The following is a 22,992-nucleotide window of genomic DNA, read 5'->3' as shown; positions in this document are numbered from 1 at the left end:
GAGATTACAATTGATTTTCATTTTCTTTCAAATTTTTTTATTGTGGTAAAATACACATAAAATTTACCATGAGTGACACACAATGTTGTGCTACCATCACCACTACGTGGTTCTAGAACATCTTCCTCACCCCAAAAGGAAACCTGATACCTGTTAAGCGGTCACTTCCCAATCCACACCTCCCCCACCCCGCTCCACAACCACTAATCTGCTGTTTCTGCAGATTTGCCTATTCTGGATATTTCATATATCATTTTTAAAATTTTGTTTGTACTTCCTAAATTTCCTTTTTATAACATGAATTGTTTACTCTTGTAATTATAAAACAAATTCTAGTAATATAGAAATCAGGAGGCCGGTGGACCACACTGACCCTGCCCAGATGCCTGGCTCTGCGGCCAGGAGCCTCGCATTCCCCACCTACCTCTCCCCACTCTGGCGCTGGTCCGTCCACGTCCCATACTGGCTGTCGGCTTCCTGCACAAGGGTGTCGGTGTCCTTGGCCTCGGGGGGCCGCCTGGAGAAACACTGTTTCAGCTGGTCCTACAAGGACAAGCCAGATAAGAGGCTACTATCAGGGAAAAATGCTCAGAACCTGGTTCCAGGTGATATAGATCATAACACAACACCCCCAGCTTCCTACTGCTCTCAGAGTGGGTCCAAGTGTCTTGGATGGGCATGAACGTGACCAGCCATCTGAGTCTGTCTAAGACAGCACAGGATGCAGGACTGTCAGCGCCAAAGTCAGGATGAAGAGGCCGCCCTCTCCAGCACACAGGGCCCTGCAGGGCGCCCCCTGACCCTCCTCAGTGCCCTGCTCTGCCTCGCCCTGCAGCCAGGCCAAACTCCCCCCTCCCCCTCCGGCCCCAACCCTGACACACACACCTTCAATGCTCCCAGGACTTACTGGTCTGGCTGGGGCACGCCCCCATGTGCACCCCACCCCAAGGTCCCACTGCTGCCATGCTTCCCCCATCAGCATCATCCAGCACAGCATCTGCGGAGCACTGAACTTGTGCCAGCGCCCACCACACTGTTTACATGTCACCTCGCTGAAATGCAGTCCCCCAGCAATCCTTTGAGGTGGAATTTGTTATACTCCCCATTTTACAGATGAGAACACTGAGACTCAAAGAGGTAAAGTGACATGTCCCAAATCAAATAGCCAGTAAGTAGTGAAGTGGAACTCAAACCCAGGCAGGGGGCTTGGATCCCAAGCCTTAACGAGTAAACCCTGTGCTCCATGCGGCCTGGACCCCTTAGTTCTGTCGCTCCCTGCTCAGTTAGCGGTCTCTGCCGTTGGCCTGGGCGAGGAACCAGGTTCTGACAGAATTGGCCACAGGGAGAGCCCAGTGCCTGGCTGACAGTGGGGAGCCCATGGGTCTCCACTAAATGAATGAACTGCAGCTTCTCAACTTGTTCACCTGGGAGAAGACGAAGCACTCAAGTGAAATCAAACTCCAACCCCTTGGGCGGCCACGGGCACAGTAACAATTCAAATGGCCTTGGCTTCTGAGCTTTGAAGGATGTTCCCAGACACCATCTTCTGCTAACTTGGGGCCAGTGCATGAGGGGTATGAAAGGAGATGGAGGCAAGTGGCCGAGAGCAACCTTGCTCTCTATTCCAGAAACACCAACAGGGAGTATCTCCCTCCTTCTGCTCCATTTGTGGTCAGGAGGCACATTCTGCTGGAATGGCTTCAGGGTGTCCATCCCCTGCTCAGAAATCTCCCAAGGCTTCTGACAGGCCTCCTTCTAAAATCCATCACTCCTCACTGAGTCCTAAATTTCCTATCCAGTCTCATCTCCCAGCCCTGCACCAAACAAGGCCTCCATCCCACTCTCCCTGACCTACCCACCGTATCCCACCCAAACCTCACACATTCTGAGCCTCTGGCATTGCTCATGCTGTTCCCTCGTCCCATCCATCCTTCCCGCCCAAAGCCATTACAACCCATAACCATCTCTCTCCCTCCTGAACTCTTCCTGTCTACTCTGGACTCATTTTTGTACTGGGAAAAGTTTGATATGTAAGTTACTTGCTCAACAAATATTTACTGAGCACCTACTATGTGCCAGGCACTGGGGAACTGAGGCGGGGTCACAACACAGACATAGTCTCCGAGATTCTGTAACCCAGCTGATGCATCCGACAAGGTCAGGATGCTCCACTATCTTTGTTCCCCACATGGCGCCTGCCTGGCACCCAGTAGGCGCTTAGTGGAGGTGGGCTGACCGTCCCTCAGCAGTTTACATTCTTTCCAGGCATGGGGAGCACGCCTCTCCACGGTTTCTGTGAAACCATCCTTAGCAGAGCAAACATACTTGGTCCAGCAAGAATGAGCAAGTGTGTGGGGCAAAGCTTTGCTGTGTGACCCCAGGGCCCTCACTTCCCTCTCTGGGGCACAGAGAAGTTATAAGGATTCGGTGAGGAAATGGTGGTCACCCTAAAGGCATGGATGCTAATGAGAGAACCTGCCTGACAGCTCCTAGCACAGAGCCTTGCCCGATAAATGCCCACATCCTTCCCACTCTCTTTCTGTCACTTTTTGGGGAGACTAATTAATGTACCCGTGATGTTCGAGGGGATGCTGTGGACGAGGTGTATGCAAGGACAGGAATTCAGAATAAACGCCTCAGTCACGTCTGGCAAACGGCCACACTCACAGACTCTAATGACAGCTGTTGTCCGAACGACCCTAATTTTACTGCCTGTAGAAACCTTTTCTTTGTTCTAGTAACCAAAATAATACAAGATCATTGTAAAACACTGAGAAACTATAAAAAAAACACAAGAATAACATTTTAAAATAACCCGTCACCCAGTGGCAATATTCAAGCATAGTCCTGCCCAGAATTTTCTCTGGGTCAGTTGATCTAGACCATCGCTTTTAATGGCTGAAGACTATTCCAGCCCCAGCCAGCTCCAGGGTCTCCCTGCCTTCCTCAACTCTGGCCCCGTTCCAAATATTTTCTTCCCGTTACACTTTCCAAAACCGAAATCTGAGCCTGCAGGGTGCCTCAGGCTAAAGCTCCAAAGACCTTAGGGGTAGCTTGTGGGACCCTCATTATCCCCTCCCCCACCCATCCCTAGGCCCTCCCACCCCCTGCTCCAGGCTTTCTTTCCCTCTCATTCCTCACCCCACTCTCCCTTACCTCCAGACCTGCTGAGCGGCCCCACCCCCGGCTGTGGTTCAGATTTCAACTTGAATGGATTTTTTTTTTAACTTTTTATAAGTTTATTTGGACTAAAACTTATTTTAATTTTAGTTGCAGGGAAGCAAGATCTCAAATGCTCCTCAACTTTGATGGTTCTTCCTCTAAGGAGCCTTCCCTGAACTCTCTCCCACCCAAGGCTGGCTCAGGACACCGCCCCCACCCCACCAGCACCCCAACTGTCCCCTAGGCCTTAAGTCTCTATATCTGTGCTGTCCAATATGGCAGCCACTAGCCACACATGGCTATTTAAATATAATTCAAATTAATTAAAACTCAAAAACACTAAGAGTTCAGTTCCTCAGTGGCACTAGCTACATTTCAAGGGTTCCACAGCCACATGTGGTTACCATGTTGAACAGCACAGACACAGAACATTTCCATAGTTGCATAAAGTTCTAGTGGACAGCTCTGCTGTAGAACTCTCCACAACATAACAATTATAATTGCCCTGTTTCTTTTTCAGTATCCCCTTTTTCTGGAACCATGATGCCTGCATTTGAACCCAGGCTCCATCACATAGTAGCATGTGACCCTGGGTAAGTTACTTAACTTCTCTGTGCCTCATTGTCCAGAGAAAGCAGATATTAAATACTAGGTTGAATGCCATCTCAGTCACTACTCTTTCCCACAGACTCCCAAATTTGGAGTAATTCAGGGATTAGGATTATCGAAGAGAATTCGTTTTATAAATGAGGCTTAAGAAAGCAAGCAGTTTATCAGCACTTTCTCCAGTTAGTATTCTGGTAACCTTGTGTGGACTGCAAATTATTCATGTCTCATCACTCTAGCAGATCCTGGCAGCACTTCAAGTTAGCAAGGCTTGAGGTTGGCTCCCAGGGCTATGAAGCCTCGAGATCAACCATGAAAAAGGGTGGGGGGTGGGGGGCAAAACTATAAACAACCTAAAAGTCAGAATTTTTATTAGCCTTAAGGCAGGATGTTTTTCCGATTCAATTCTGCCTTACGGGCTGCTATAAAAACCCTCACTGTCTGCAGGCAAGTAGATATCTACAAGGTAGTCTGAAAACACAAGCTAAAGAGCTGTTGTGGGAAAGCACATGTCCAAATTAGGCCCCCGTTGGCGTCATGCACTGGCCTTTTTTGACATGCAACTCTGATGGATAGCAACCATCCCCAATACACAGTTCATCTGTCACTTGTTCAAAGAGGATCATCCAATCTTATCATTTAGATCTACAAGGACCCTAGAGTCCTTCCTTTGCAGATGAGAAAGTGAAGTCCAGAGACAGGAATTGCTTCACGGCTCTTAGTTCTCACAGTGAGTGATAGGTAGTGCTGGGGAGACTGGGACCCAGGTTTCTGGGCTCTTGTCCCAGCACTGCTTCCTGCCTCCCAGCATCCACCTGCCCCCACCTTTCTCAGGAAGCTTCAAGAGGCTCTGATGAGGAAATGCACATTAAAATGCTCTAAAAAGCCTCAAGAACTTGGCAAGCTTAAAAACCACTTGCTCGGACTAGCTCATCAAGCCCCAAGCTACTGGTGGGGGAAAACTTTGGGTCCTTATACGCAAACACGACTGCCTCGGCTCGGGACCTGTGATGGACAGCCCTGTAATACCCAGATTGGGAGACCAGCATAACAGACGCCTTTAAGGGCTGTGTTTCAACAAGTCGTAACATATCCCGAAATTTAAAACGTGCAACTCCTCAACTCAGCAATTTTAGTTCCAGAAACTTATCTCAAGAAAATCATTAGCCACACTTGCCAAGATCTACGAATATGGACGCTCCCTGCAGGATTAGTTATCATTACAAAATACTGGAAATGACCTAACTGTCCAGTAAGGTGGGAACTGGTGAGGTACGGTATAGTCTATCCACACAATGGAATAAACACAGCCCGGGTAAATGATGATCGGAAAGAACACGTACTGTCACAGAAAGATGTCTGCCTTGTACTAGCAAACGTTAGAAACAAAAATGGTTACAAAATGGTATGTGTGCTGAGATGTCAATTTTGTAAACACAAACATATCAATGTGAGTATAAGCAAACGAAAACCTCTGGAAGGTTCCACGGCAAACTGTTACCAGCACACTGTCTGTGCTAAGATAACAGGCTGTCTTTTGATTATTAATGATGATTTTATTTACTATCCACACTTGTAACTTTGTATCTCAATATAAGCAGATGATAAAATTAAATAAAATTAATTGAATCATACCTCTGATTATTTACATCGTGAATTAAGAACAAATCAGAAGGGGGTTCTTTATTGGCTAATCTATATCAGAGTCCAGGAAACATTTTCTGTAAAGGGCCAGAGAGTAAATATTTTGGGCTTTGTGGGCAATCCGGTCTCTGTCCAACTACTCCACCCTGCCACTGTTACCAGGAAAGCAGCACAAATGATATGCGAGTGGACGTGGCTGTGTTCCAATAAAACTTTATTTATAAACAGGTGGCTGGCTGGATTTGGCCAACAGGCAGTCTGCTGACCCCTGATGTATATAGCCTTTAGACTGTTGGCTGTTTCATCCACTGCTGCACCCCAGCACTTAAAACAATGCTGGCCTATTGTAGTTGAATAAATATTTGTTGGAAGAATATGTTTCTGAAATAACTTTTTTTGCAATGAGTAGGTGAGAACCTAACCAGAGAAGAAAATGTAGCTAGCGAGAGGGTAGGGAAAAGGGAAAATATTACGCCTGCATATATTTTGGGGTGTTTGACACATCCACCTAAGAACGAACCCTGAGTCAGGGCAGTGCTTGGTGGCCCACAGCTGACAGAGCAATTCCTAGCAATTCAAGACCTGAGTCCCAGCCCCCTTCTGCAACTCTACACCCCCAGCTGCGCAGGGAGCTCTATGGTCACCGTGCCCAGGCTGGCGCAGGTGACATTTGCTTCGTTTCAGTGCCCCAGAGGGCCTGCTGCACTTTCCTGCCCTGTATCCAGGTCAGACCCGCACAACAACTGAGCGATATCAGTAGCAATGATATCGAAGACCGACACTGATGATGTGCCAGCCACTCTGCTATTTAGCGATCCCAATGATGCTGTGCAGCAGAAACCATCGCAGACCCGACTTACAGGGGAGGAGACTGAGGCCCTGAGACATGCCAAGGTCACAGTTAGTAATGGAACTGGGGTTTGAGTCTGATTTCACCTGTTGTCCAGGTCTGAGCTCCCCAAAGCCACTGCATTCTTCTGGCTCTGGCTTGACACCAGAGAGCTTTGTCGTATCCTCAGTGACCATTTCACAGATGGCAAAACCAAGGGCCAGGGAGAGGGAGGGATGCCCAGTCAGGCCTAGAATTCAGGTGTCCGGCCGCCCTGGCCTGTGCCTGGTCACCAGTGCATCCCTGGGCGCATCCCTTGGTGGGGTCTCAGGCCCGGGAAGGGGAGAAGGGGATGGGAGGCAGGCTAAGGATGGGCTGAGTGCTCAGGCTTGTCTCACATCCACCCTGCACCCCACCACCCGGCCTCTAATCTGAAAAGCACTATGTGTCCTGTCGTTGCCTACAGGGCTCTGTGGTCCAGCCCCCAGTCTCCTCACCATTGCATCTCATCTGTTCGCTCTGCCTAGGATGCCCCCTCCACCTGGCTCAGTGTTGCATCCTTTAGAGCCCACAGCGAGCGTCACCCTCTGCTACGAGTCCAGGTCGGAGTCCTTTCCCTCAGAGCCCCGACCTCAGGTGGTGGCTCTAAATCATATGTATGATTCATTGGGTGCCTGTTCCTCCTAGTATAAATCATCTCCAAAAGGGGAGAGCTGCATTCTACCATCACTGGATTCTCGGTGCTTCATTACAGTACCTGACACTTAGTAAGTGCTCAGTAAATAAGGAAGGGAGGAGAGAGGGAGAAAGGGAATGAAGGAGAGGAGAGGAGACAGGAGGGGAGGGAAGGGGAGGCAGTCAGGCCAGTGGGATATGAACATGGACAGGGAATGGGGCTGGGCAGAGAGCCCTCAGAACTGTCTCCCAAAGCTTCTAGCAAAAACTCACATAGTATCCCTTGCCTGTGGACTTGGGTCACAGCTAGTAGGGGTCAGAGCAGTTGACGGGCTTCTGGGCAGCCCTCGATGCCAGCTCAGGCTATAATGCAAGCTAGGCTTAGTCCCTGCCATAGCCCAGTGGTGGAGGTGGGGGGTACTTCCTAGGGAAAGTTGGTAGGACACCAGTCACTGGCCTCTCTCAAAGGGATCTGAGAACAACAGGGCAGGTATGGCCAGGTGTGGTCAGGTATGGCCAGGTTTGGCTGGATGTGGCTGTGTGTGGTGGCTTGGATGGGGTATAGCTCAGGGTCTAGGCTGGTCATCTGGCTAGAGTAGTCACCCATGGGTTCAGGAAGATGGGGCAGGAAGGTCTCGAGGTCATCTTGAGGTTGGTGGCAAGCTTGGGTAGAGGAGGGAGGGTAGAGAGGCCAAAGGAGAGGCAGAGAGATAGATAGGCAAATGGAAGCAGAGTGAAGAAGCAAGAACAAAGACAGAGCAATTCAAAAACCAAGAGAACATGACCTTTAGTGAGAAACACAGAAACAGGCACAGAGAGAGAGAGAGAGATGCACGGGTGAGCGTGATGGAGAGGTGGAGCAGGATGTGTGCCCGGGCCTCCGAATGAGGGTGCTGTGGCTCTGCCCGCAGGAACACACCTGTTCCTGGGCTCCATCCCTGACCCACAGCTCTACCTTTTGCTAACTGTGACCGGACCTCACTAAACATTGATATGTTCCTATTGGTAAAACAGGGGTGAGGAGGATGTGTGGGGAGGTGGGAGGATTCTGTGAAATGTCTGTGAGAGCTGCATATGCCCAGTATGTGGTAAGTGCCCAATGGATGCCAGGTGACCTGATGATGATGATGATGATGATGATGATGACGACGATGGGATGTCTACTGCTGAGCTCTCAAAACACATCATTTTAACAAACACTCTGACAATGTGCTAACAGGCCCAAATGAGACCTCAAAGTCACGCTATTCAGCTGAGAACAAAAAGGCTACCTAACCAGATCTGCAAGTATCTCCCTCAACCAGGACATTAGTTAGCGGCTCCCCTCCAAAGGGTGCCTAGGGGAAGGTCATGTCACAAAATGAATTGGACCCCAGCTCTGCCTGGCAGACCAGTCTCCCTCCAGGTCCGAGACCTTCTGACGGCTCTGGCAGAGACATGCTGTCTCTGTGGGACAAATGCGTCAACCAAGTGACAGGGACACACGTTTGCAGCTGGTCCTCAGGAGTCGTGTTTGGTTTCGGCTGGGAGTGTCCGACAAGTGGGAGTGTCCGCAAAGGCTCTGGAGAAAGGGTTTGCTTGCTCTCTCAAAGGCCTCAGAGGCTATAAATGGAAATGACAGCTGGGTTGGGGGCCCAGGCTCCCATCAGCCTCAGAGGCAGGGTCCCCTGGAATCCAGAAGCCCAGAGGACACTCTGGGGCCTGTCCTCTGGATGTCAGAGGTGAGTGAGGAGGCAATAAGAATAGTAATAACCGTGAACACTTACGGAGCACCGACTGTGTACATGGCACCACGTCAAATTCCTTATGTGGACCATCTAGTTTCATTTCCACAGTAGATACTATTAATACCCCCTTTTCATAGATGAGGGAGGTGAGGTTCTGAGAAATTAAAGAGCAACAATAACAACAGACTTATGTGGCACTTACTGTGTGCCAAGTTGCCACACTTAGTCCTCCCAACGACACTAAGTAGCACCTATTACCCTCATTTTCTAGATGAGAAGACTAAGGCACAGAGAGGTGAACAGACTTGCGAAGGGAGTGAAAGAGGCTGATTCAAACCCCGGAAGTTGGGCTCCGAGTCTGTGGACTGTCACCCACCCGTTCCCACTCTGACAACTCCTGTTAGCAGTTTCATCTAAGAAATGCCCCTCTGAGAGACTTCTTGGTACAGTCTGTCAGCCACTGGGCAATGCTGGCACCAGGTCTGTTTGGGAGGTGTCTTTAAAACACAGCTCAGGCATCAACTCCTCCAGGAAGGCTCCCCTGATTGCCTCCAGCCACAGCTGGGTTAGGTCTCTCTTTGGGACCGCATAGACCCTGTGCTCAGCCCGTCATAGAATGTATTATGCTTGGCTGGGCTTACTGCTTGTCTGACTGTCTCCTCCAAACTGTGAGCTCTCTGGGTGCAGACACTGGGGTCTGTTCACCCTCAAACCCCAAGGCCAAGAGAGAGCCACCGTGGAAAGGAAGCAACTAATAATGGATGGATAGATGAATGAATGAGTGAATGAATGAATGAACAAACCATAAATGATCCCCCTCTCTAATGTCTGTGAATTATATTACTATTTACTCAAACTCTCTTGATCTATCACAGGACCATCTGTTTAGCTACATGCCCTTAAAATTTAATTTTTGTTATTGTTAAAACAAACCCTTTTTCTAAAACACCACTTCAGCATGCTGACAATGAAAGTGGACTGGCTACTGTGATTATTTTTTTAAGGTACGAAATAGGAGAAATTGATCCAGGAAAGGAGGACAATGCCCAAAATAATCAGGAATCTTCATACGCAGAGAGGGGAGGGGCATAGAACATTCTAGAAGTACTGAGATATTCTTTCATGGAAACAGACAAATTTGATTTCCATTTTAAGTCTAAAGTCCTATTACTAAAAGGTCTACAGTTCTAAGGTTAAGATGAGCCAAAGGAAAAGAGAATTCGGGGTTTTAAAAAAATATATTTAACCTAAATTATAGAACAACCATAGAATGGAATACTATTTGACTGTTAAAAAGAACTGTTAAAGGGGATGAGGCAGATGTGTATGTACTGATGTGGAATGGCCTCCAAGATACACTGTTAAGTGAATAAGCAAGGCAAGAAACAACAGGTGGCTTGTGTTGAGGCAACAACATATACGCAAATATTTGAAAATGCACAGACTATCAGAGAAGGACACAGGAAAACTGTGACAACACTTGTCTCTGGGAGGGGAACTGAGTGGCTGGGGGGAAGGGGAGGGAGGCAGACATATTTTTTATTCTACCTCTTTTTGTATTTTGTAACATTTGCGGTTAGTAATTTTTTAAAAAATGTTTAAAACGTACAATTCTATATTAATATATAATCCTTGTATGTTTCCCAGCGTCTCCTCCTCATGGAATCACTCCCACCCAGCCTGACTTGGCTTCTCTTGCAGCGATTCTTAAAACAGTCTAAGCCAAATTTGGCTTCTTTTTTTGAAACACCACACGTCAAAACGTCTCATGTTTATTTCAGGCAAGGGCTCAACTTGTCAGGAGACAGAATTGCAGCCTTGACACATAAGTGTGAAGCTGGGTGTGTCTTTTCCACTGCCTTAGGACCCCAAATCCTCCACTATCTCCCCCTGGCAGAACACGGCCACCACCTCCGCTGTGATCTGTGGCGGCAAGCACATTCCAGTGTCACAACATTGCTCCATCACCCTCGCTTCTGGTAATTCATCCAGCAGATATACATACACAAACACAGATGCATAATACAAATACACACGCATGTAAATATATACATAAATTACATATGCACACAAAACACAAACACATACACATACAAATAAACACACGTTTATACACAAAATATGCAAATACATATACACACAAAATGCTTACACACAATACAAATATACACAAATACATATATACACAAATACCTTTACACAAAAAATACATATACAAACACACATATACAAATATATACACACAAATACGTATATAAAACACAGAATACACATAAATGCAAATATCCAAAACACATACAAACAATACACACAAATATATACACATACACATATATACAAATATCTATAAACAAAAAACATATACACACATACATCACAAATACATACATATATATAAAACACATACACATAAATGCAAATAGACAAAACACATACACACAGTACACACATACATATATACACAAACACACACAAATACTCATACACACAAAACACATTCAGATGATACACAAAAAGCACATATAGCTACACACACACACACACAAAACATGCACACACAAACTCACACACCCGATGATGTTCACACAGCACTGTTTCTGGCAACAGCAAACCCACCCCTTGCCTTTCCAAAGGGCGCCTGATGTGTAAACCCTCGTTTATGCCTGCAAGAGACTATGGCGCTGCCATTGAGAACGATGAAGGAGAATTTTAAGTGTTGATGTGGAAAGATGTCAAAGCCATTACAGATAAGTTCACAAAAAGTAAAGGGCGGAAAACTGCTTTAAACTACCCCCTTGGTCATACTGGGCCCGCTGATTAACAGAGAGCCAATCCCAGGTGCCCAGGGCACTTCTGGGCCTAAGATGGGGAGGGGCGGGTGACAAAGGGCTTCGTGGAGGGCATGTGACTCGGCCTAGGCTTTGAAAAGTGGATCAGATTGGGACAGGTCGGGGAGAACGGAGAAAGCAATACAGGTGAGGGGACAGCCTGGGAAAAGGTGAGGCGGGGGCAAGTGAAGAGCTACCTTTATTGAGACTGCTATGTTGTGGGCTGGACAGCCCCTGTCCCATCGCCCTGTGGAGCAGCCCTACAGGGGCGCAGAGAGGAATGCTCAGAGCACCAAGCGTGAATGGGACACCTCTTCCTTTGGAGTGGGGGCCCAACGAGGGTAGAGGCTGAGCCTGGAAGCTCACTAGCCTCAAGGGGCACGGTGGCTACCTCGTTGAGGAGGAGAAAAACCAGTCGGGCTGACATTCCATCACCTGGGACAGAGCCAAGGGCTCCGTTTCCTTCTGGTGCCCAGCCCAGCCTGTGGCTTTGTTCAAAGATCCTGCCCAGGGAGCCGCCTGTTCTAACTCACAGCCCAGCCCTCGGTAAGCTAGAGGCCTTGGAAAACGCCCACGTGGATGGTATCTTTTTGGCCAACTCTTTACAGCACCCAGATCGGGGCAGAACTGCCTCCTGCAGTGTCCCCGCCTGCTCACCATGTGGCTCAGTGGGTCACAAGTTGGTGAGAGCACTCTTGAAGCCTCAGTTGTGGGCTCCAGGACACAGGGGCCAGGCCCGAGTACAACTCGAAGCTAGCTTATCAGCTGGCTGTAATGACCTGTGCACGGGCAGAGCCCAGAGATCTGTTCAGGCAGACACCACACTTTGGTCAAGCCCACAAACAAAACAATGGACCCATTTGGAAAAGCTGAGGCCCATGCAGGTTTTCGGGCAGGCTAGAGAAGCCTTGGGCATCCTTGGGGCCAGAAACTCACTCGGTAAGACTTGGAAGTCAGACTCAGAGATTGTGAAAGACTCTCAAGGGCCACTGAAATGTGCAGCAGGGTGTCCAGCTGCCGAGGGACCCTTTTCTAATGTGGGGGCAACATCTAGGTGGTGGGGCTTAAGGCACTGGGGACTCGAGGCACCTGGCACTCATTCTGGTTCATCTTGGGTGAGTGCAGGCACGGCCAAGTACCTAGAGATGCAAAAGTCCTCCCACCAATCTGTAAAGTGGGTTCAAGTGTTGCAGTACCACCAGCTCCAGTCTCAAAAAATTTACATTGCTTAGCAATAAGCACCAAGGCCCAGAAGCCAAGGTGCATTTCAAATTTGAAACTTTTCAGATTTTAGAAAGGCAACAGGGGGGCATATGCATATTGGAAGATGTCCCCAATGGGTCCGGAGCAGGGTTTCCCAATCTTGGAACGATGGCAGGTGGTGGGCGCTGTCCTGTGCACTGTAAGATGCTTAGCAGCTTTCATGGTCTGTACCTACCAATGCCAGTAGCAATACTCTTCCCACAGTGGTGACAACCAAAATGTCTCTAGACATTGCCAATTGTCCCATGACGGACAAAGTCACCCTCTGGTTGAGAACTACTGGTCTAGGTCATGCATTCTCCACAAGAGTGTTCTATCCCCAAGGGAGTGAAAATTGGTTCTTTTGGGGAGGGAGTGAAAAAATATCTTATTTTTTAATGTATAAAGCACAGAAATGCATACAGTGCACATACAGATACACAATATAGCCATGATATTAAAAGTTCATGGAAAGGCACTTAAGAAAAAAATGTTTAAGAAGGCATTTAGGAAATAATAATGAAAGAAAAAAAACCGAAAAGTGAAAAAACACTGATGTAGGACAACATCCCATAGGCAAATTTGTTAATATTTCTGCAGCAACATGTATGAATAGTCACACAATTTGGGATAAATAAACACTATTAATAACTTCACATCAGCACATTGGTACAGTGCAGCTTTTGGTTCTAGCTTCATGGATTTCAGAATGGTGGATAATGGGCTACAAACCTGGTGTTCAATGTTATACAGAAGGAAACGGAGAGTCAGAAGAATGATACAACTTGCCTATGTGTGTGTGCACATGGGTGTGCATGTGCACGTGTGTGTGTGTGTACTCACACTGTGGTCTAGCTGAAACCAGAGGGATTTAATACCTGCATACATGGCCTCCAAGGCAATGTAAATAACTTCAGTGAGAGACCTGAATTTGCTTAGCAATAAGCACCAAGGCCTTAAAATTGCACAGGCTCTTTGCCTCTCTGTCCCAGTTACCCCACTTCTAAAAGTCATTCCAATCACGCAGGTGTGTGAAGATGAACATCCAGTGATGTTTACTGCCACATTACTTCTAAGGCACAAAGACTGGAAACAACCTAAATGTCCAAAATCATTTGAGGCCTGACTATATAAAGTGGGCATAACCTGAAAAATGGAATATGATGTAGCCATTGAAAATAAGTCTGCAGGACCATTTCGCTGACATGGAAAGCTAGTCGTTATAGGGAAAATGAAAGAAAACTAGGTACGAAAGAGTTCAAATAGTACAATTCTATTTTACTGATCTACTTGTACATATGAAAAAATATGTATATATTGCATATATATTTTGCATGTATGGAGCATATTGTGTGTAATATATATTGCATTTATATGCAAAAATATGCATGTACTTATATATGTATATAATTATCATATATTCACATATATGTATATAATTATCATATATTCTTGTGTGTAAATAGGTATTTTGCATATATGTGCAAAAAATCTTAAAAGGACACAGACATGTTAAAAGACCTATTTCTGGGGCGGGACACTAGTTTTTTTCTTTTCTTCCTTCTCATCTATGATCTTTTATTTCTCTACAGTGAGCACGTTTTGTGTAGTTCTTTTAAAAGAAGAAGATCCAGCACACACCCAGGCAGGCAAGCACTGTAGTTGTCTGGCCCAGGGTGGGGGAGCAGAATATTGTTCAGCCCCATTTCGTGTTCTCCCTGCCACAGTGAGAGTTGGTGCTGAGCCTCTCACAGGCGCAGACTGGCTCCCATCTGGGTGTTCAACTGCCTTAGAGCTATGTTCTGTTTCCCAGGCTTTGGTGTTCTACGACACAAAGAGGCCAGGAGGCTGACATCCGGGTGAGGAGCAGGCAGATGAGGCCTCGGAGAAGGGGGCAGGGGGAACAGCCCAGCATAGAGTAGGCAGTGCCTCCCTAAGAATGTCCACCTTCAGTTCTGCTGGGCCTGCCCTGGACCCCCGCCCACCTCCTCGGCTCAGCACTGAGAAGGGCTCAGGGCTTAGTCAGCCCTCATGTCCCTGGCCGTGCCGCTTACAAGCTTTGTGACTCAGGTGAGTCACTTTCTCGGTCTCCCTCCTCTGTAAAATGGGGTCACCACTAGGGCTGCTGCACTGAGTCAAGAAATTGTCCAGGGCTTCTGGTGCCAGGCAGAGAGCAGCCAGCCTCTTGGGCCAACTGGTATTAGTCCCAGCAGGGTCTCCTTCTCTACAAGGTTGATGGATCACAGAGGTGTAACCCAGGGCACAGCAAAGCGCTAAAGAAGCAGATGCACTTGCAGAAAACGTAAGAGGCTATAACTGGCAGTGTGAAGGAGGCAGTCATCACGAGCCCCAACTTCCAGTTTTCGCAACAGGGAGAAAGCTGTCACCACCAACTTGGCTGGAGAACTTGGGAAGGGTCCCCAGGGTCTGATCTCGGGGAGGCAAGAATGAAGGGTGTCGGGGAGGAGCCAGGGACAGGGCAGGAAAGGGAGTTCTGGGTGGGGGGAGAGGCGACAGGGTCAAGGCAGAGATGGTGACCAGCACTCCCAGAAAATCAATGTGTACCTTGCCTCCTCCCTATGCCTCTCTGCACCTCCAGTGAATACCTAGAGGAGTGAAGAAGTGGAGGGTTAGAGCCTTACCTCTAGGGGCTGGTATGTTAGTTGCAGACCATGTGGGTCACAGGGATTCAAGAAGAGAGATGCCAGGTTAGGAGGCACCTGGGGGCCAGACAGACCCAGGCTCCAATCCTGGCTCCCTGAAACTTAGAAGCTATGTGGCCTTTGGTAAGTCACTCTACCTTTCTGAGCCTCAGTGATAGCAGAGAACCACTCCAGCATCCAGCCCTGATGCCAGCATTGCATGAGCTAATTATTTACATAAAGTGCTGAGTGCTGTGCTGGCGCATGGTAGGCACTTGGGGAATGACTTCAATCATTACAATGCTTGAAAGTCAGAATCACCTCTCTATGGCTCTGAAACCAGCTGGAGACACGCAGCCAAAGAGGCAGCATGATATAAGAAGCTTTTAGAAATTAGGTATTTTCCAAATTCTTGTTATAGATCACCGCAGCGCCACCACCCTAGTCAACTCTCCCTTACAGGAGCTGGCGGAATTTATAGGAATAGTAAGAATTCTTGCAGCCATGACTACCCTTGGTTTCCAGAAAATAAGACCTTAGCTATAAACACTGTTCTCTGGAGGGTAAACCAGAGCAATTATGGCAGCGAGATACAACCAAGAAACAGAACAGGACAGAGAATCCTGGGTGGGGCAGAAACCTCAGCTGAGCCCACCCACCACTGCAAGACTTTGTAAGGCTCCAAGGGGCAAAAACCCTATGCGAACTAGGAGGTCCTGGGCTGACGTCTCTCCTGGGGTCCGTGCCAGCTGGAGAAAGTCCGAGCTGCTTGGCTGTGCACTTGCAGCCCCCAGGATACCTCTTGGCTGGCGAAATCTCCTGCACATATCCTGCTTCAGTGAGAACGCACTGCGTGTGGTTCTGAGACACGCAACGCCGTTGCCTGCTGCTGCGACCTCCTTCTCCCTGGAATGCCGGCCCTGCCCCTTCTGCTGGGGAGCTCCTATCATCCTACCTCCAACGCTCAGCTCTCCAGAGCACAGGGGAGCAGTTCTTATAGCTCCTCTAGAGTTCTAACCACCCCCAGCCTGAGACTGAGTGCCTCTGAGGGCTGGGACCATAATAAGTTCACCTCCCTCTCGCCAGGGCCAAACCCGGGGCCCCAGAACAATGTAGGGTGCCCAGTGAATGTTTAAGGAAGGAGGGAGGAAAGAAAGGGTGAAGGGAGGGGTACAAGGGAAGGAAGAAGAGAGGAAGAAGAAAGGGAGGGAGGAAGAAAAGGAGGGAGAAGGACGGAGGGATGACCAGGCTGCGGATAATATAAAGAAGGTCACCCGGTACTAAATCACTTAGGTACCAAGTTCCAGTGTCCTCATCCATAGAAACGGGGACAAGAGAACCCACCTCTCTAGGCGGTTACAGATTACACACAATAAGTGCAAAGACCCTATCACAAAGGAAGCCCTCCCTCCCTTTATTCATTCATTTGAGCACCTGCTATGTGCAGACACTGTGAACCAGGCAGGTAGGTCCTTGCCCTGGAACTGCTGATGTCCTAGCGGAGAAACAGACAAAATACAGAACGGAGTAGATTACAAACTATCTGCAAGGTGATCTGTGCCATGGAGAAAAATAAGGCAAAGCAGGGGCTGAGAAGTAGGCGGGGTGGGGCACTGCAATTTTAAACAGGGTCAGCGTCAGAGTCGGCCTCAGCATCAAGGTCAGGGTCAGGGTCAGGGGAAGTCTTTCTTTTGAGATATTTGCACAAAGATCTGAAGGAGGTAATGGTGACAGTCAAGCAGCTATCCCGGGGGAGGGTGTTCCAGGAGGAGGAATAGGCCAGTGCAGAGGATTGGAAGTGAGCTATTGCTATGCATGCCACCATTACTACAGACAGCATTTTTGGCTTTTGGAGTGCTGGTTTAGGAATTTGGGCTGAATCAAACCCCACCTTCCCCTCTCATTTTCCCAAATCACATTCTAAGTCTAGCATTCCCTCTGCTCACTTTTAAACCTCAAGCTTCCCAAATGAAAACACAAATTAAGCACACAAAGTGTTAGATGCTTACTTCATCCAAGCTGACATCCAGACTGGCTCCAGGTGACAGGTATGGGATGGGAGGCCAGGGCTGAAGTCTGCCAGGCTCCTCCAGCCAGTTCCTTGAATCTCAAATGGTCCCAAGTGCACTTTGCTCTCTTTTATTTTATTTTTAAACACTGATTGGGCACTGACTGCCTACACACAAGACCCTTTGCTGGGTGAATTAAGAAATCTCATCTCCAAATGTGAAAACCGAATTTGGAGGCTTCTAACAGTCTGCTCCCATTGTGGGAGGGGACACATTGGCCATTGTCAGAATCCTACTTTCCAGGTGGAGAAACAGGTTCAAAGGGAAGTGACCTGCCTAGGGGACAGACAGAAGTCAAACCCAGGTAGCCCAGACTCAACTCTGCTTCCTAGGTTATCTTTCGAGCCTCCACTTACTCTAAAAAGCGCTAAAACAGTTCAAACGACTATAAGCTTGGTCCTGAGAACTGCTATGGTCCCTAGATTTTCATTATAAATAAGATTTCAGTGATCTGTTGGTGAGGCCTGGGGGCACAGCTGGGAAAGATACAGTGGTTCCTAAGTGCAGGCAAGGAATTTTCTTGAGCAGCACATCTTGAAAAGGTTCCACGATGCAGCAGTCCAGTGCCCTGGTAGATCTGCGGTTGGACAGATCTGGGTTTGAGCCCTGGCTTTGCCTCGCACCAGCTGTGTGACCTTGGGTAGCTTGCTTTACCTCTCTGAGCTCATGCCTGGTTGTGGCTACTAGAACTTTTATTATTATTTTTTATACTATCATTAGATTCTACCAAACACTGTTGAGAAGGTCCTACCGGCAAAGGACCTTCTGGCCAGCGAGAAGTGGACTTTCAGCAGACGTCCCCTTCTGAGCGCCACCGGGTTTTTAATACACAATTTGTAAAGAGAATGGTATGCACACACGTGCACACTCACACACTCCACTTGTAAAAGTGTAAAAGATGGCTCCACTCTCCGGCCTGAGTTTTCCATTGAGTGCTTCAGAGCTGACTGGAACCTCATTTTAGGGACAGGGAATCTGAGGCCTGGAAAGCGGGAGGGCGCTGGGCAGGTGACACAGCTGGTGGTAGCAGTGTTCAACGGGGACACTGGAGGCTGCTTCTGCCGCCTCCCCCAGAGGAAGCACAGGTCCAGAGTCACCAGGACCAAGCTCGGTCAGGCTGGGGCTACACTGTGGCCTCGGAAAACCACGGTCACTCTCTGTGCCAAGGGGCAGGTCTTTGGAGGGCTCATTTTTAAAGCCCAGTTCTGCAGCCTGTGCTGCCGATGGGAATGAAAGCAGTGGATAACATGGCTGGGTCCAGGGCTGTGGCTGCCCTGCACCCACTCGGGCTTTCCAACGCTGTGATGCTGCTCGTCCAGTGGGTTTTTAACTCATCCCACCTCCAGTGGGGAAAAGAGCCAAGGCGTTATTTTATTCCTTCTCCAGCTTCCCATTTAGAGCAAACTGATAGGTGAGGGATGGTTTCCAGCCACAATTAGGGAACTTGCACTGGGTCCCAGGCCCCAAGTGGGTCCTGTGGTTGTCAGGTGGCTTTGGGACCATCAGGGATCCACTCGCTGTCTCTAAAGAGAAGGGATTCCCAGCCGTACCTAGACCAAGGTGCGTATGGCCGAGGGGGATTAAAGCAGGTTAGCCAAGCACTGTGAGAGCACAGAAGCATTTTCCCCTAAATTTGGAGGTTGCAGACCTCCCACAGGGGACACACCCCTTGCTCCTTCTCCATTTTTGCACTGAAACATTATAGATCATAACATTAGCTGCACGGGGACCGGAGCGAGGTCGGGGTTAACAGTGCACGAGGCTGGCATAGGGCTTCTCAGGGAAAGAAGGAGGTTCAGAGCAGGAACCCCAGGTGTATGCAGGCCTAGATTTCAAGCCCCGCTCTGCCCCTGCCTTGCGATGGGGTCCTAGGCAAGATGGGGATAATGTTTGTACTTGGTTCCCTCGGCTGTGGTGAAAACCATACAAATATGTTTTAGGTTTGGCAAGTTTGATTCTCCTCCCATGGGAGGCCACAGAGCTCTGAAAAATGTCCCAGCTCAAAGTCCAGACTCTGTTTTGTCAAACGCTAGAACTGCTTTATGAGTTTATCTATTGACCCAGGGCCTGGGGAAAGGGATGTCATTTATTGAACTGGACCTAGTGAAGAGCCGGCCACGAGTCAATACAACACTTCCCAAGGAGAACTAAAGCCCTGTCAAAGGAGCATCAGGGCAGCCAGGTATATGTGCAAACTACTAGGGTCTAAGTTACATGTAGTAAGTGCAGATTCGTTTGTCAGGTGGGAGACAAAGCAGGGAAGGCTACCTGGAGGAGGCATGTGAACTGGGCCTCAGAGAATGAGGACACTACCACAAAGTAAAGATGAGGGAGCAGGGGCAAGGACATTCCAAGGAGAAGGATCATTCAGCAAAATGGTAAAGGTGGAAAAATCTGGAGCATCTGAAAAGTTAGTTAATAACAGTAAAAAAAAAAAAGAGGGAGGAGGAGAAGAAGGAGAAGAAGAACAGACAAAGAGAGCACAAGTTATATTTCTTATATGCCGGGCAGGCACTTGCACAATGAGTCCCCTCAGAAACCCTATGATGGAGGTACTATTATTATCATTCTCATCTCACAGACGAGGAAACTGAGACTCAGAAAAGTTAATTTACTTGGCCAAGGTCGCACAGTATGTAAGTGGCAGAACCAGGATAAACTTGATGCAGTCTAATCCCAAACTCAAGTTTACAGACCACCTGGCTGTCCTGTGTTTCCAGAGCTTTGGGTGGGAGCACAAGTATCCCCCTCAGCTGAGGTGCACAGAAAACGAGGATGACAACTATCAGAGGTGCGAGATGGTGGCTAAGCTTTGGCCCATCCCTGGGACTCAGGAATCATCTGTCAGATGAGAACTTGGAACCAGTGTTTCATGTTTCACAGCCCTTGATAATTTATAGAAAGGAAGGAAGGGAAGGAGAAAAGGAAGGATAGATGAGTGGAGTGAACTACACTGGGATAACAGCATTTTAATCGGCTGAATCAAGACATCTCCCCCACGCCCACCAAAGCAACTTTTCATTTTATATAAATTCATTTCAAAATGGATTTTTTTAATATTCGAATACCCTCAAATCATGACATACATCATTTCCAAATAAAAGGCAGTCCTTTCTGAATGTAGTTTTCTCCCTTTTCTATATCACTGGTTGCAGACACTCATTGGCTCGGGGGTCTTCCTGTGGTCCACGGGAAACTCCCTGAGGAAGGGGCTCATGTCAATTACTATTGTCTGCTCCAAACCTTGCTCAGTGCCGAGTCAGGGGTCCCGGGAGAGGCTTGAAAACTCTCTCTTAATAAACAGATTTGGGAGAGGGCAGGAGACCGGGGAAATGGCCATTGTAGACCTCACCAGCCTATGGACTGGTGTTTGGAAACCATCAGCCCAGATGACATCAACAAGGACCCCATCCATTGGGGGGTTCCAAGTTTGGGAATGGGAGCTGCCAGCCAGCTCTGCCTCTGAAGGGTGGGTCTCCATTCAATTTCCGGGCAAGGCATGAGAGCACTTTGGTTTAAAGCGAGCCCAGATGGACTGACAGCAACAGTATCCCCCTCAACCTCAGCCCAAAACACCATTTCAAAGCCAGACCCACAGGCCAAGGTGGCAGCTGGAGCCTGTTCAGTGGGACAGAGCTGAAAATCCATAGGGATCACATGCTCCCTGAGGTGAAATAACCAGTTTTGCAACTCTTTCGTGGCCTCTAAAATCTTGCTTATGGCATGAGAAGCTTTTGGGAAGGGATTAGATTCTGCAACTTATAAACAGGGTTATGCACACTGCTGATTTTTTCTTTCTCATGTAACTGGATATCAGAGCCATCTCAGTGGGTAAAACATTCTGACAAATTAGAATATCTACCTCTATGGGTTTCCCGTTGCTAGGCAACTAGAGGCTGCTGCTATAGTACACATCCCACCCACTGTACCACCACTCCCACCCCGGGACTTGAGTATAGAATTATGGGGTACTGCAGATATTAAAGGTCTGCCCACAAAACAGAGAATTTGCAAAACATTAATTCTTCATCTTGAACGAATAACCATTTCTGTGGTGTTTCGTAGATTGTGAGGTGCTTCCATACGATTCACCCCATTGCTTTTTCCTCTCATCTACCCCTCTGAGGTAAGGACTATGGTTATCCCCATGTAAAGCCAGGGACACTGAGGCTTGGAGAGAGAAGCGGGGCTTCCCCATGGCCACAGAGCTGGTACACAGTGGGGCCAGGGTTTGAATTCATGTTTACTGAACTCCAGAGTTTGGCAGATGCCAGAGAGACCCCTTAACACATGGTCTAAATCAGAACCACTAGAACTCAGCTTCAGGAGGTTGGAAAATGAAAATCCACTTTAATGCACCATCTCTTTAAATAAAATAAATATGGAGAGATGCATAGCCCTCTGATCAACTGTACTGAGCATGGTGGAGTAGGGAGTTAGAAAAGAGATATGCCACCCCAAAAGCCCTGGCAGTCTTTTTTTTTCTGACTACAGAAGTTACATATTTCACTATAAAATATAAACACAGATCCAGATACAAAGATATCTGTTAACAATAAAACATTATAAGAAAATAAAAACCGCCCACAATCCCACCATTAAAACGTGGGTAAATTTACTCTGTCAGTTTTCTGATCAGTATTTTACAAAGCTGGGATAAGACCTGAGGGGCAATTTGCCAGTGCAATGATTTGTTTGATGTCTGATTCTCCCATATCAGCTGATCAGGTGCTACATACCAAACCCCATCTGTCATCTATCTTATAGTCCCATGAGGGTTGGAGGCTCAGAGAGGTGAGGGTCATGTAGTTCCCCTCACTTTCTTCCTTCCTTATGTGTTTGACCAATGTCTTGGCGAGGAGCTGGAGTGACTGACTGTTAACGGGAGGAGTAACGACTATTTCTGGAAGGCTGACTTTGGAGCATGCACAATTTCTCATGTTGATGCCCTGATCATGAGCCTCCCATAGCTGCCATCACATGCAGAATAAATCCCAAAGCCCTCACTGTATCCTAACAAACCCTCACTCGCGGTCCCTCATTCCCTACTCTTACAGAATGGACTCCCTCCCCCCGCCTCCGCTTCACTCACTGCCTATGGTAGACAGATTTAAGTCCCGCCCCCCACCATGACTTCCACCATGTGGGACCCCCTCAAGTGTGGGCAGAACTTGAGACCTGCTTCTGATCGACAGAGTACAGCGAATGAGATGTGTTACTCCTGTGATTATATTACATTATATAAGATTCTCTCTTGCTAGCTGACTCGCTCTAGAGATTCTCCCTGCTGGACTGGGAAAGTAAGGGGCCATCCTGAGAAAGCCCACATGGCAAGGAACTGTGAGTGGCCTCTAGCTGACAGCCAGGGGCCTCAGGTCCCTCAACCACAAAGACCTGAATTCTACCAATGACCAGAGTAGACCCGGAAGTGGATTGTTCCCCCAGCCATGCCACCAGATGAGACTGTAGCCCAGCCGACACCCTGACTGCAACCATGTCACACCCTATGTAGAGGGCCCAGCTAAGCTCTGCATGGATTCCTGATCTATAAAAACTGTGAGATAATAA

At 48.0% G+C, this 22,992-nt stretch overlaps 1 protein-coding gene across 3 annotated transcripts in view; it reads right to left on the bottom strand.

Annotated features, from left to right (window-relative positions):
- KIAA1671 (KIAA1671 ortholog) overlaps positions 1–22,992 on the bottom strand; it is a 175,321-nt gene that overhangs the window by 13,660 nt on the left and 138,669 nt on the right. For all 3 annotated transcript variants that reach the window (XM_039861929.1, XM_039861931.1, XM_039861930.1), the window contains one exon: positions 425–543. In XM_039861929.1, the coding sequence (XP_039717863.1) occupies positions 425–543 (119 nt within the window). The remainder of the gene's footprint in view (positions 1–424; positions 544–22,992) is intronic.

Source organism: Pteropus medius, unplaced genomic scaffold (genome assembly GCF_902729225.1).
Source record: "Pteropus medius unplaced genomic scaffold, Ma_sr-lr_union100, whole genome shotgun sequence".
Lineage (NCBI taxonomy): Eukaryota > Metazoa > Chordata > Mammalia > Chiroptera > Pteropodidae > Pteropus > Pteropus medius.
This window is presented reverse-complemented; position numbering and strand designations above follow the sequence as displayed.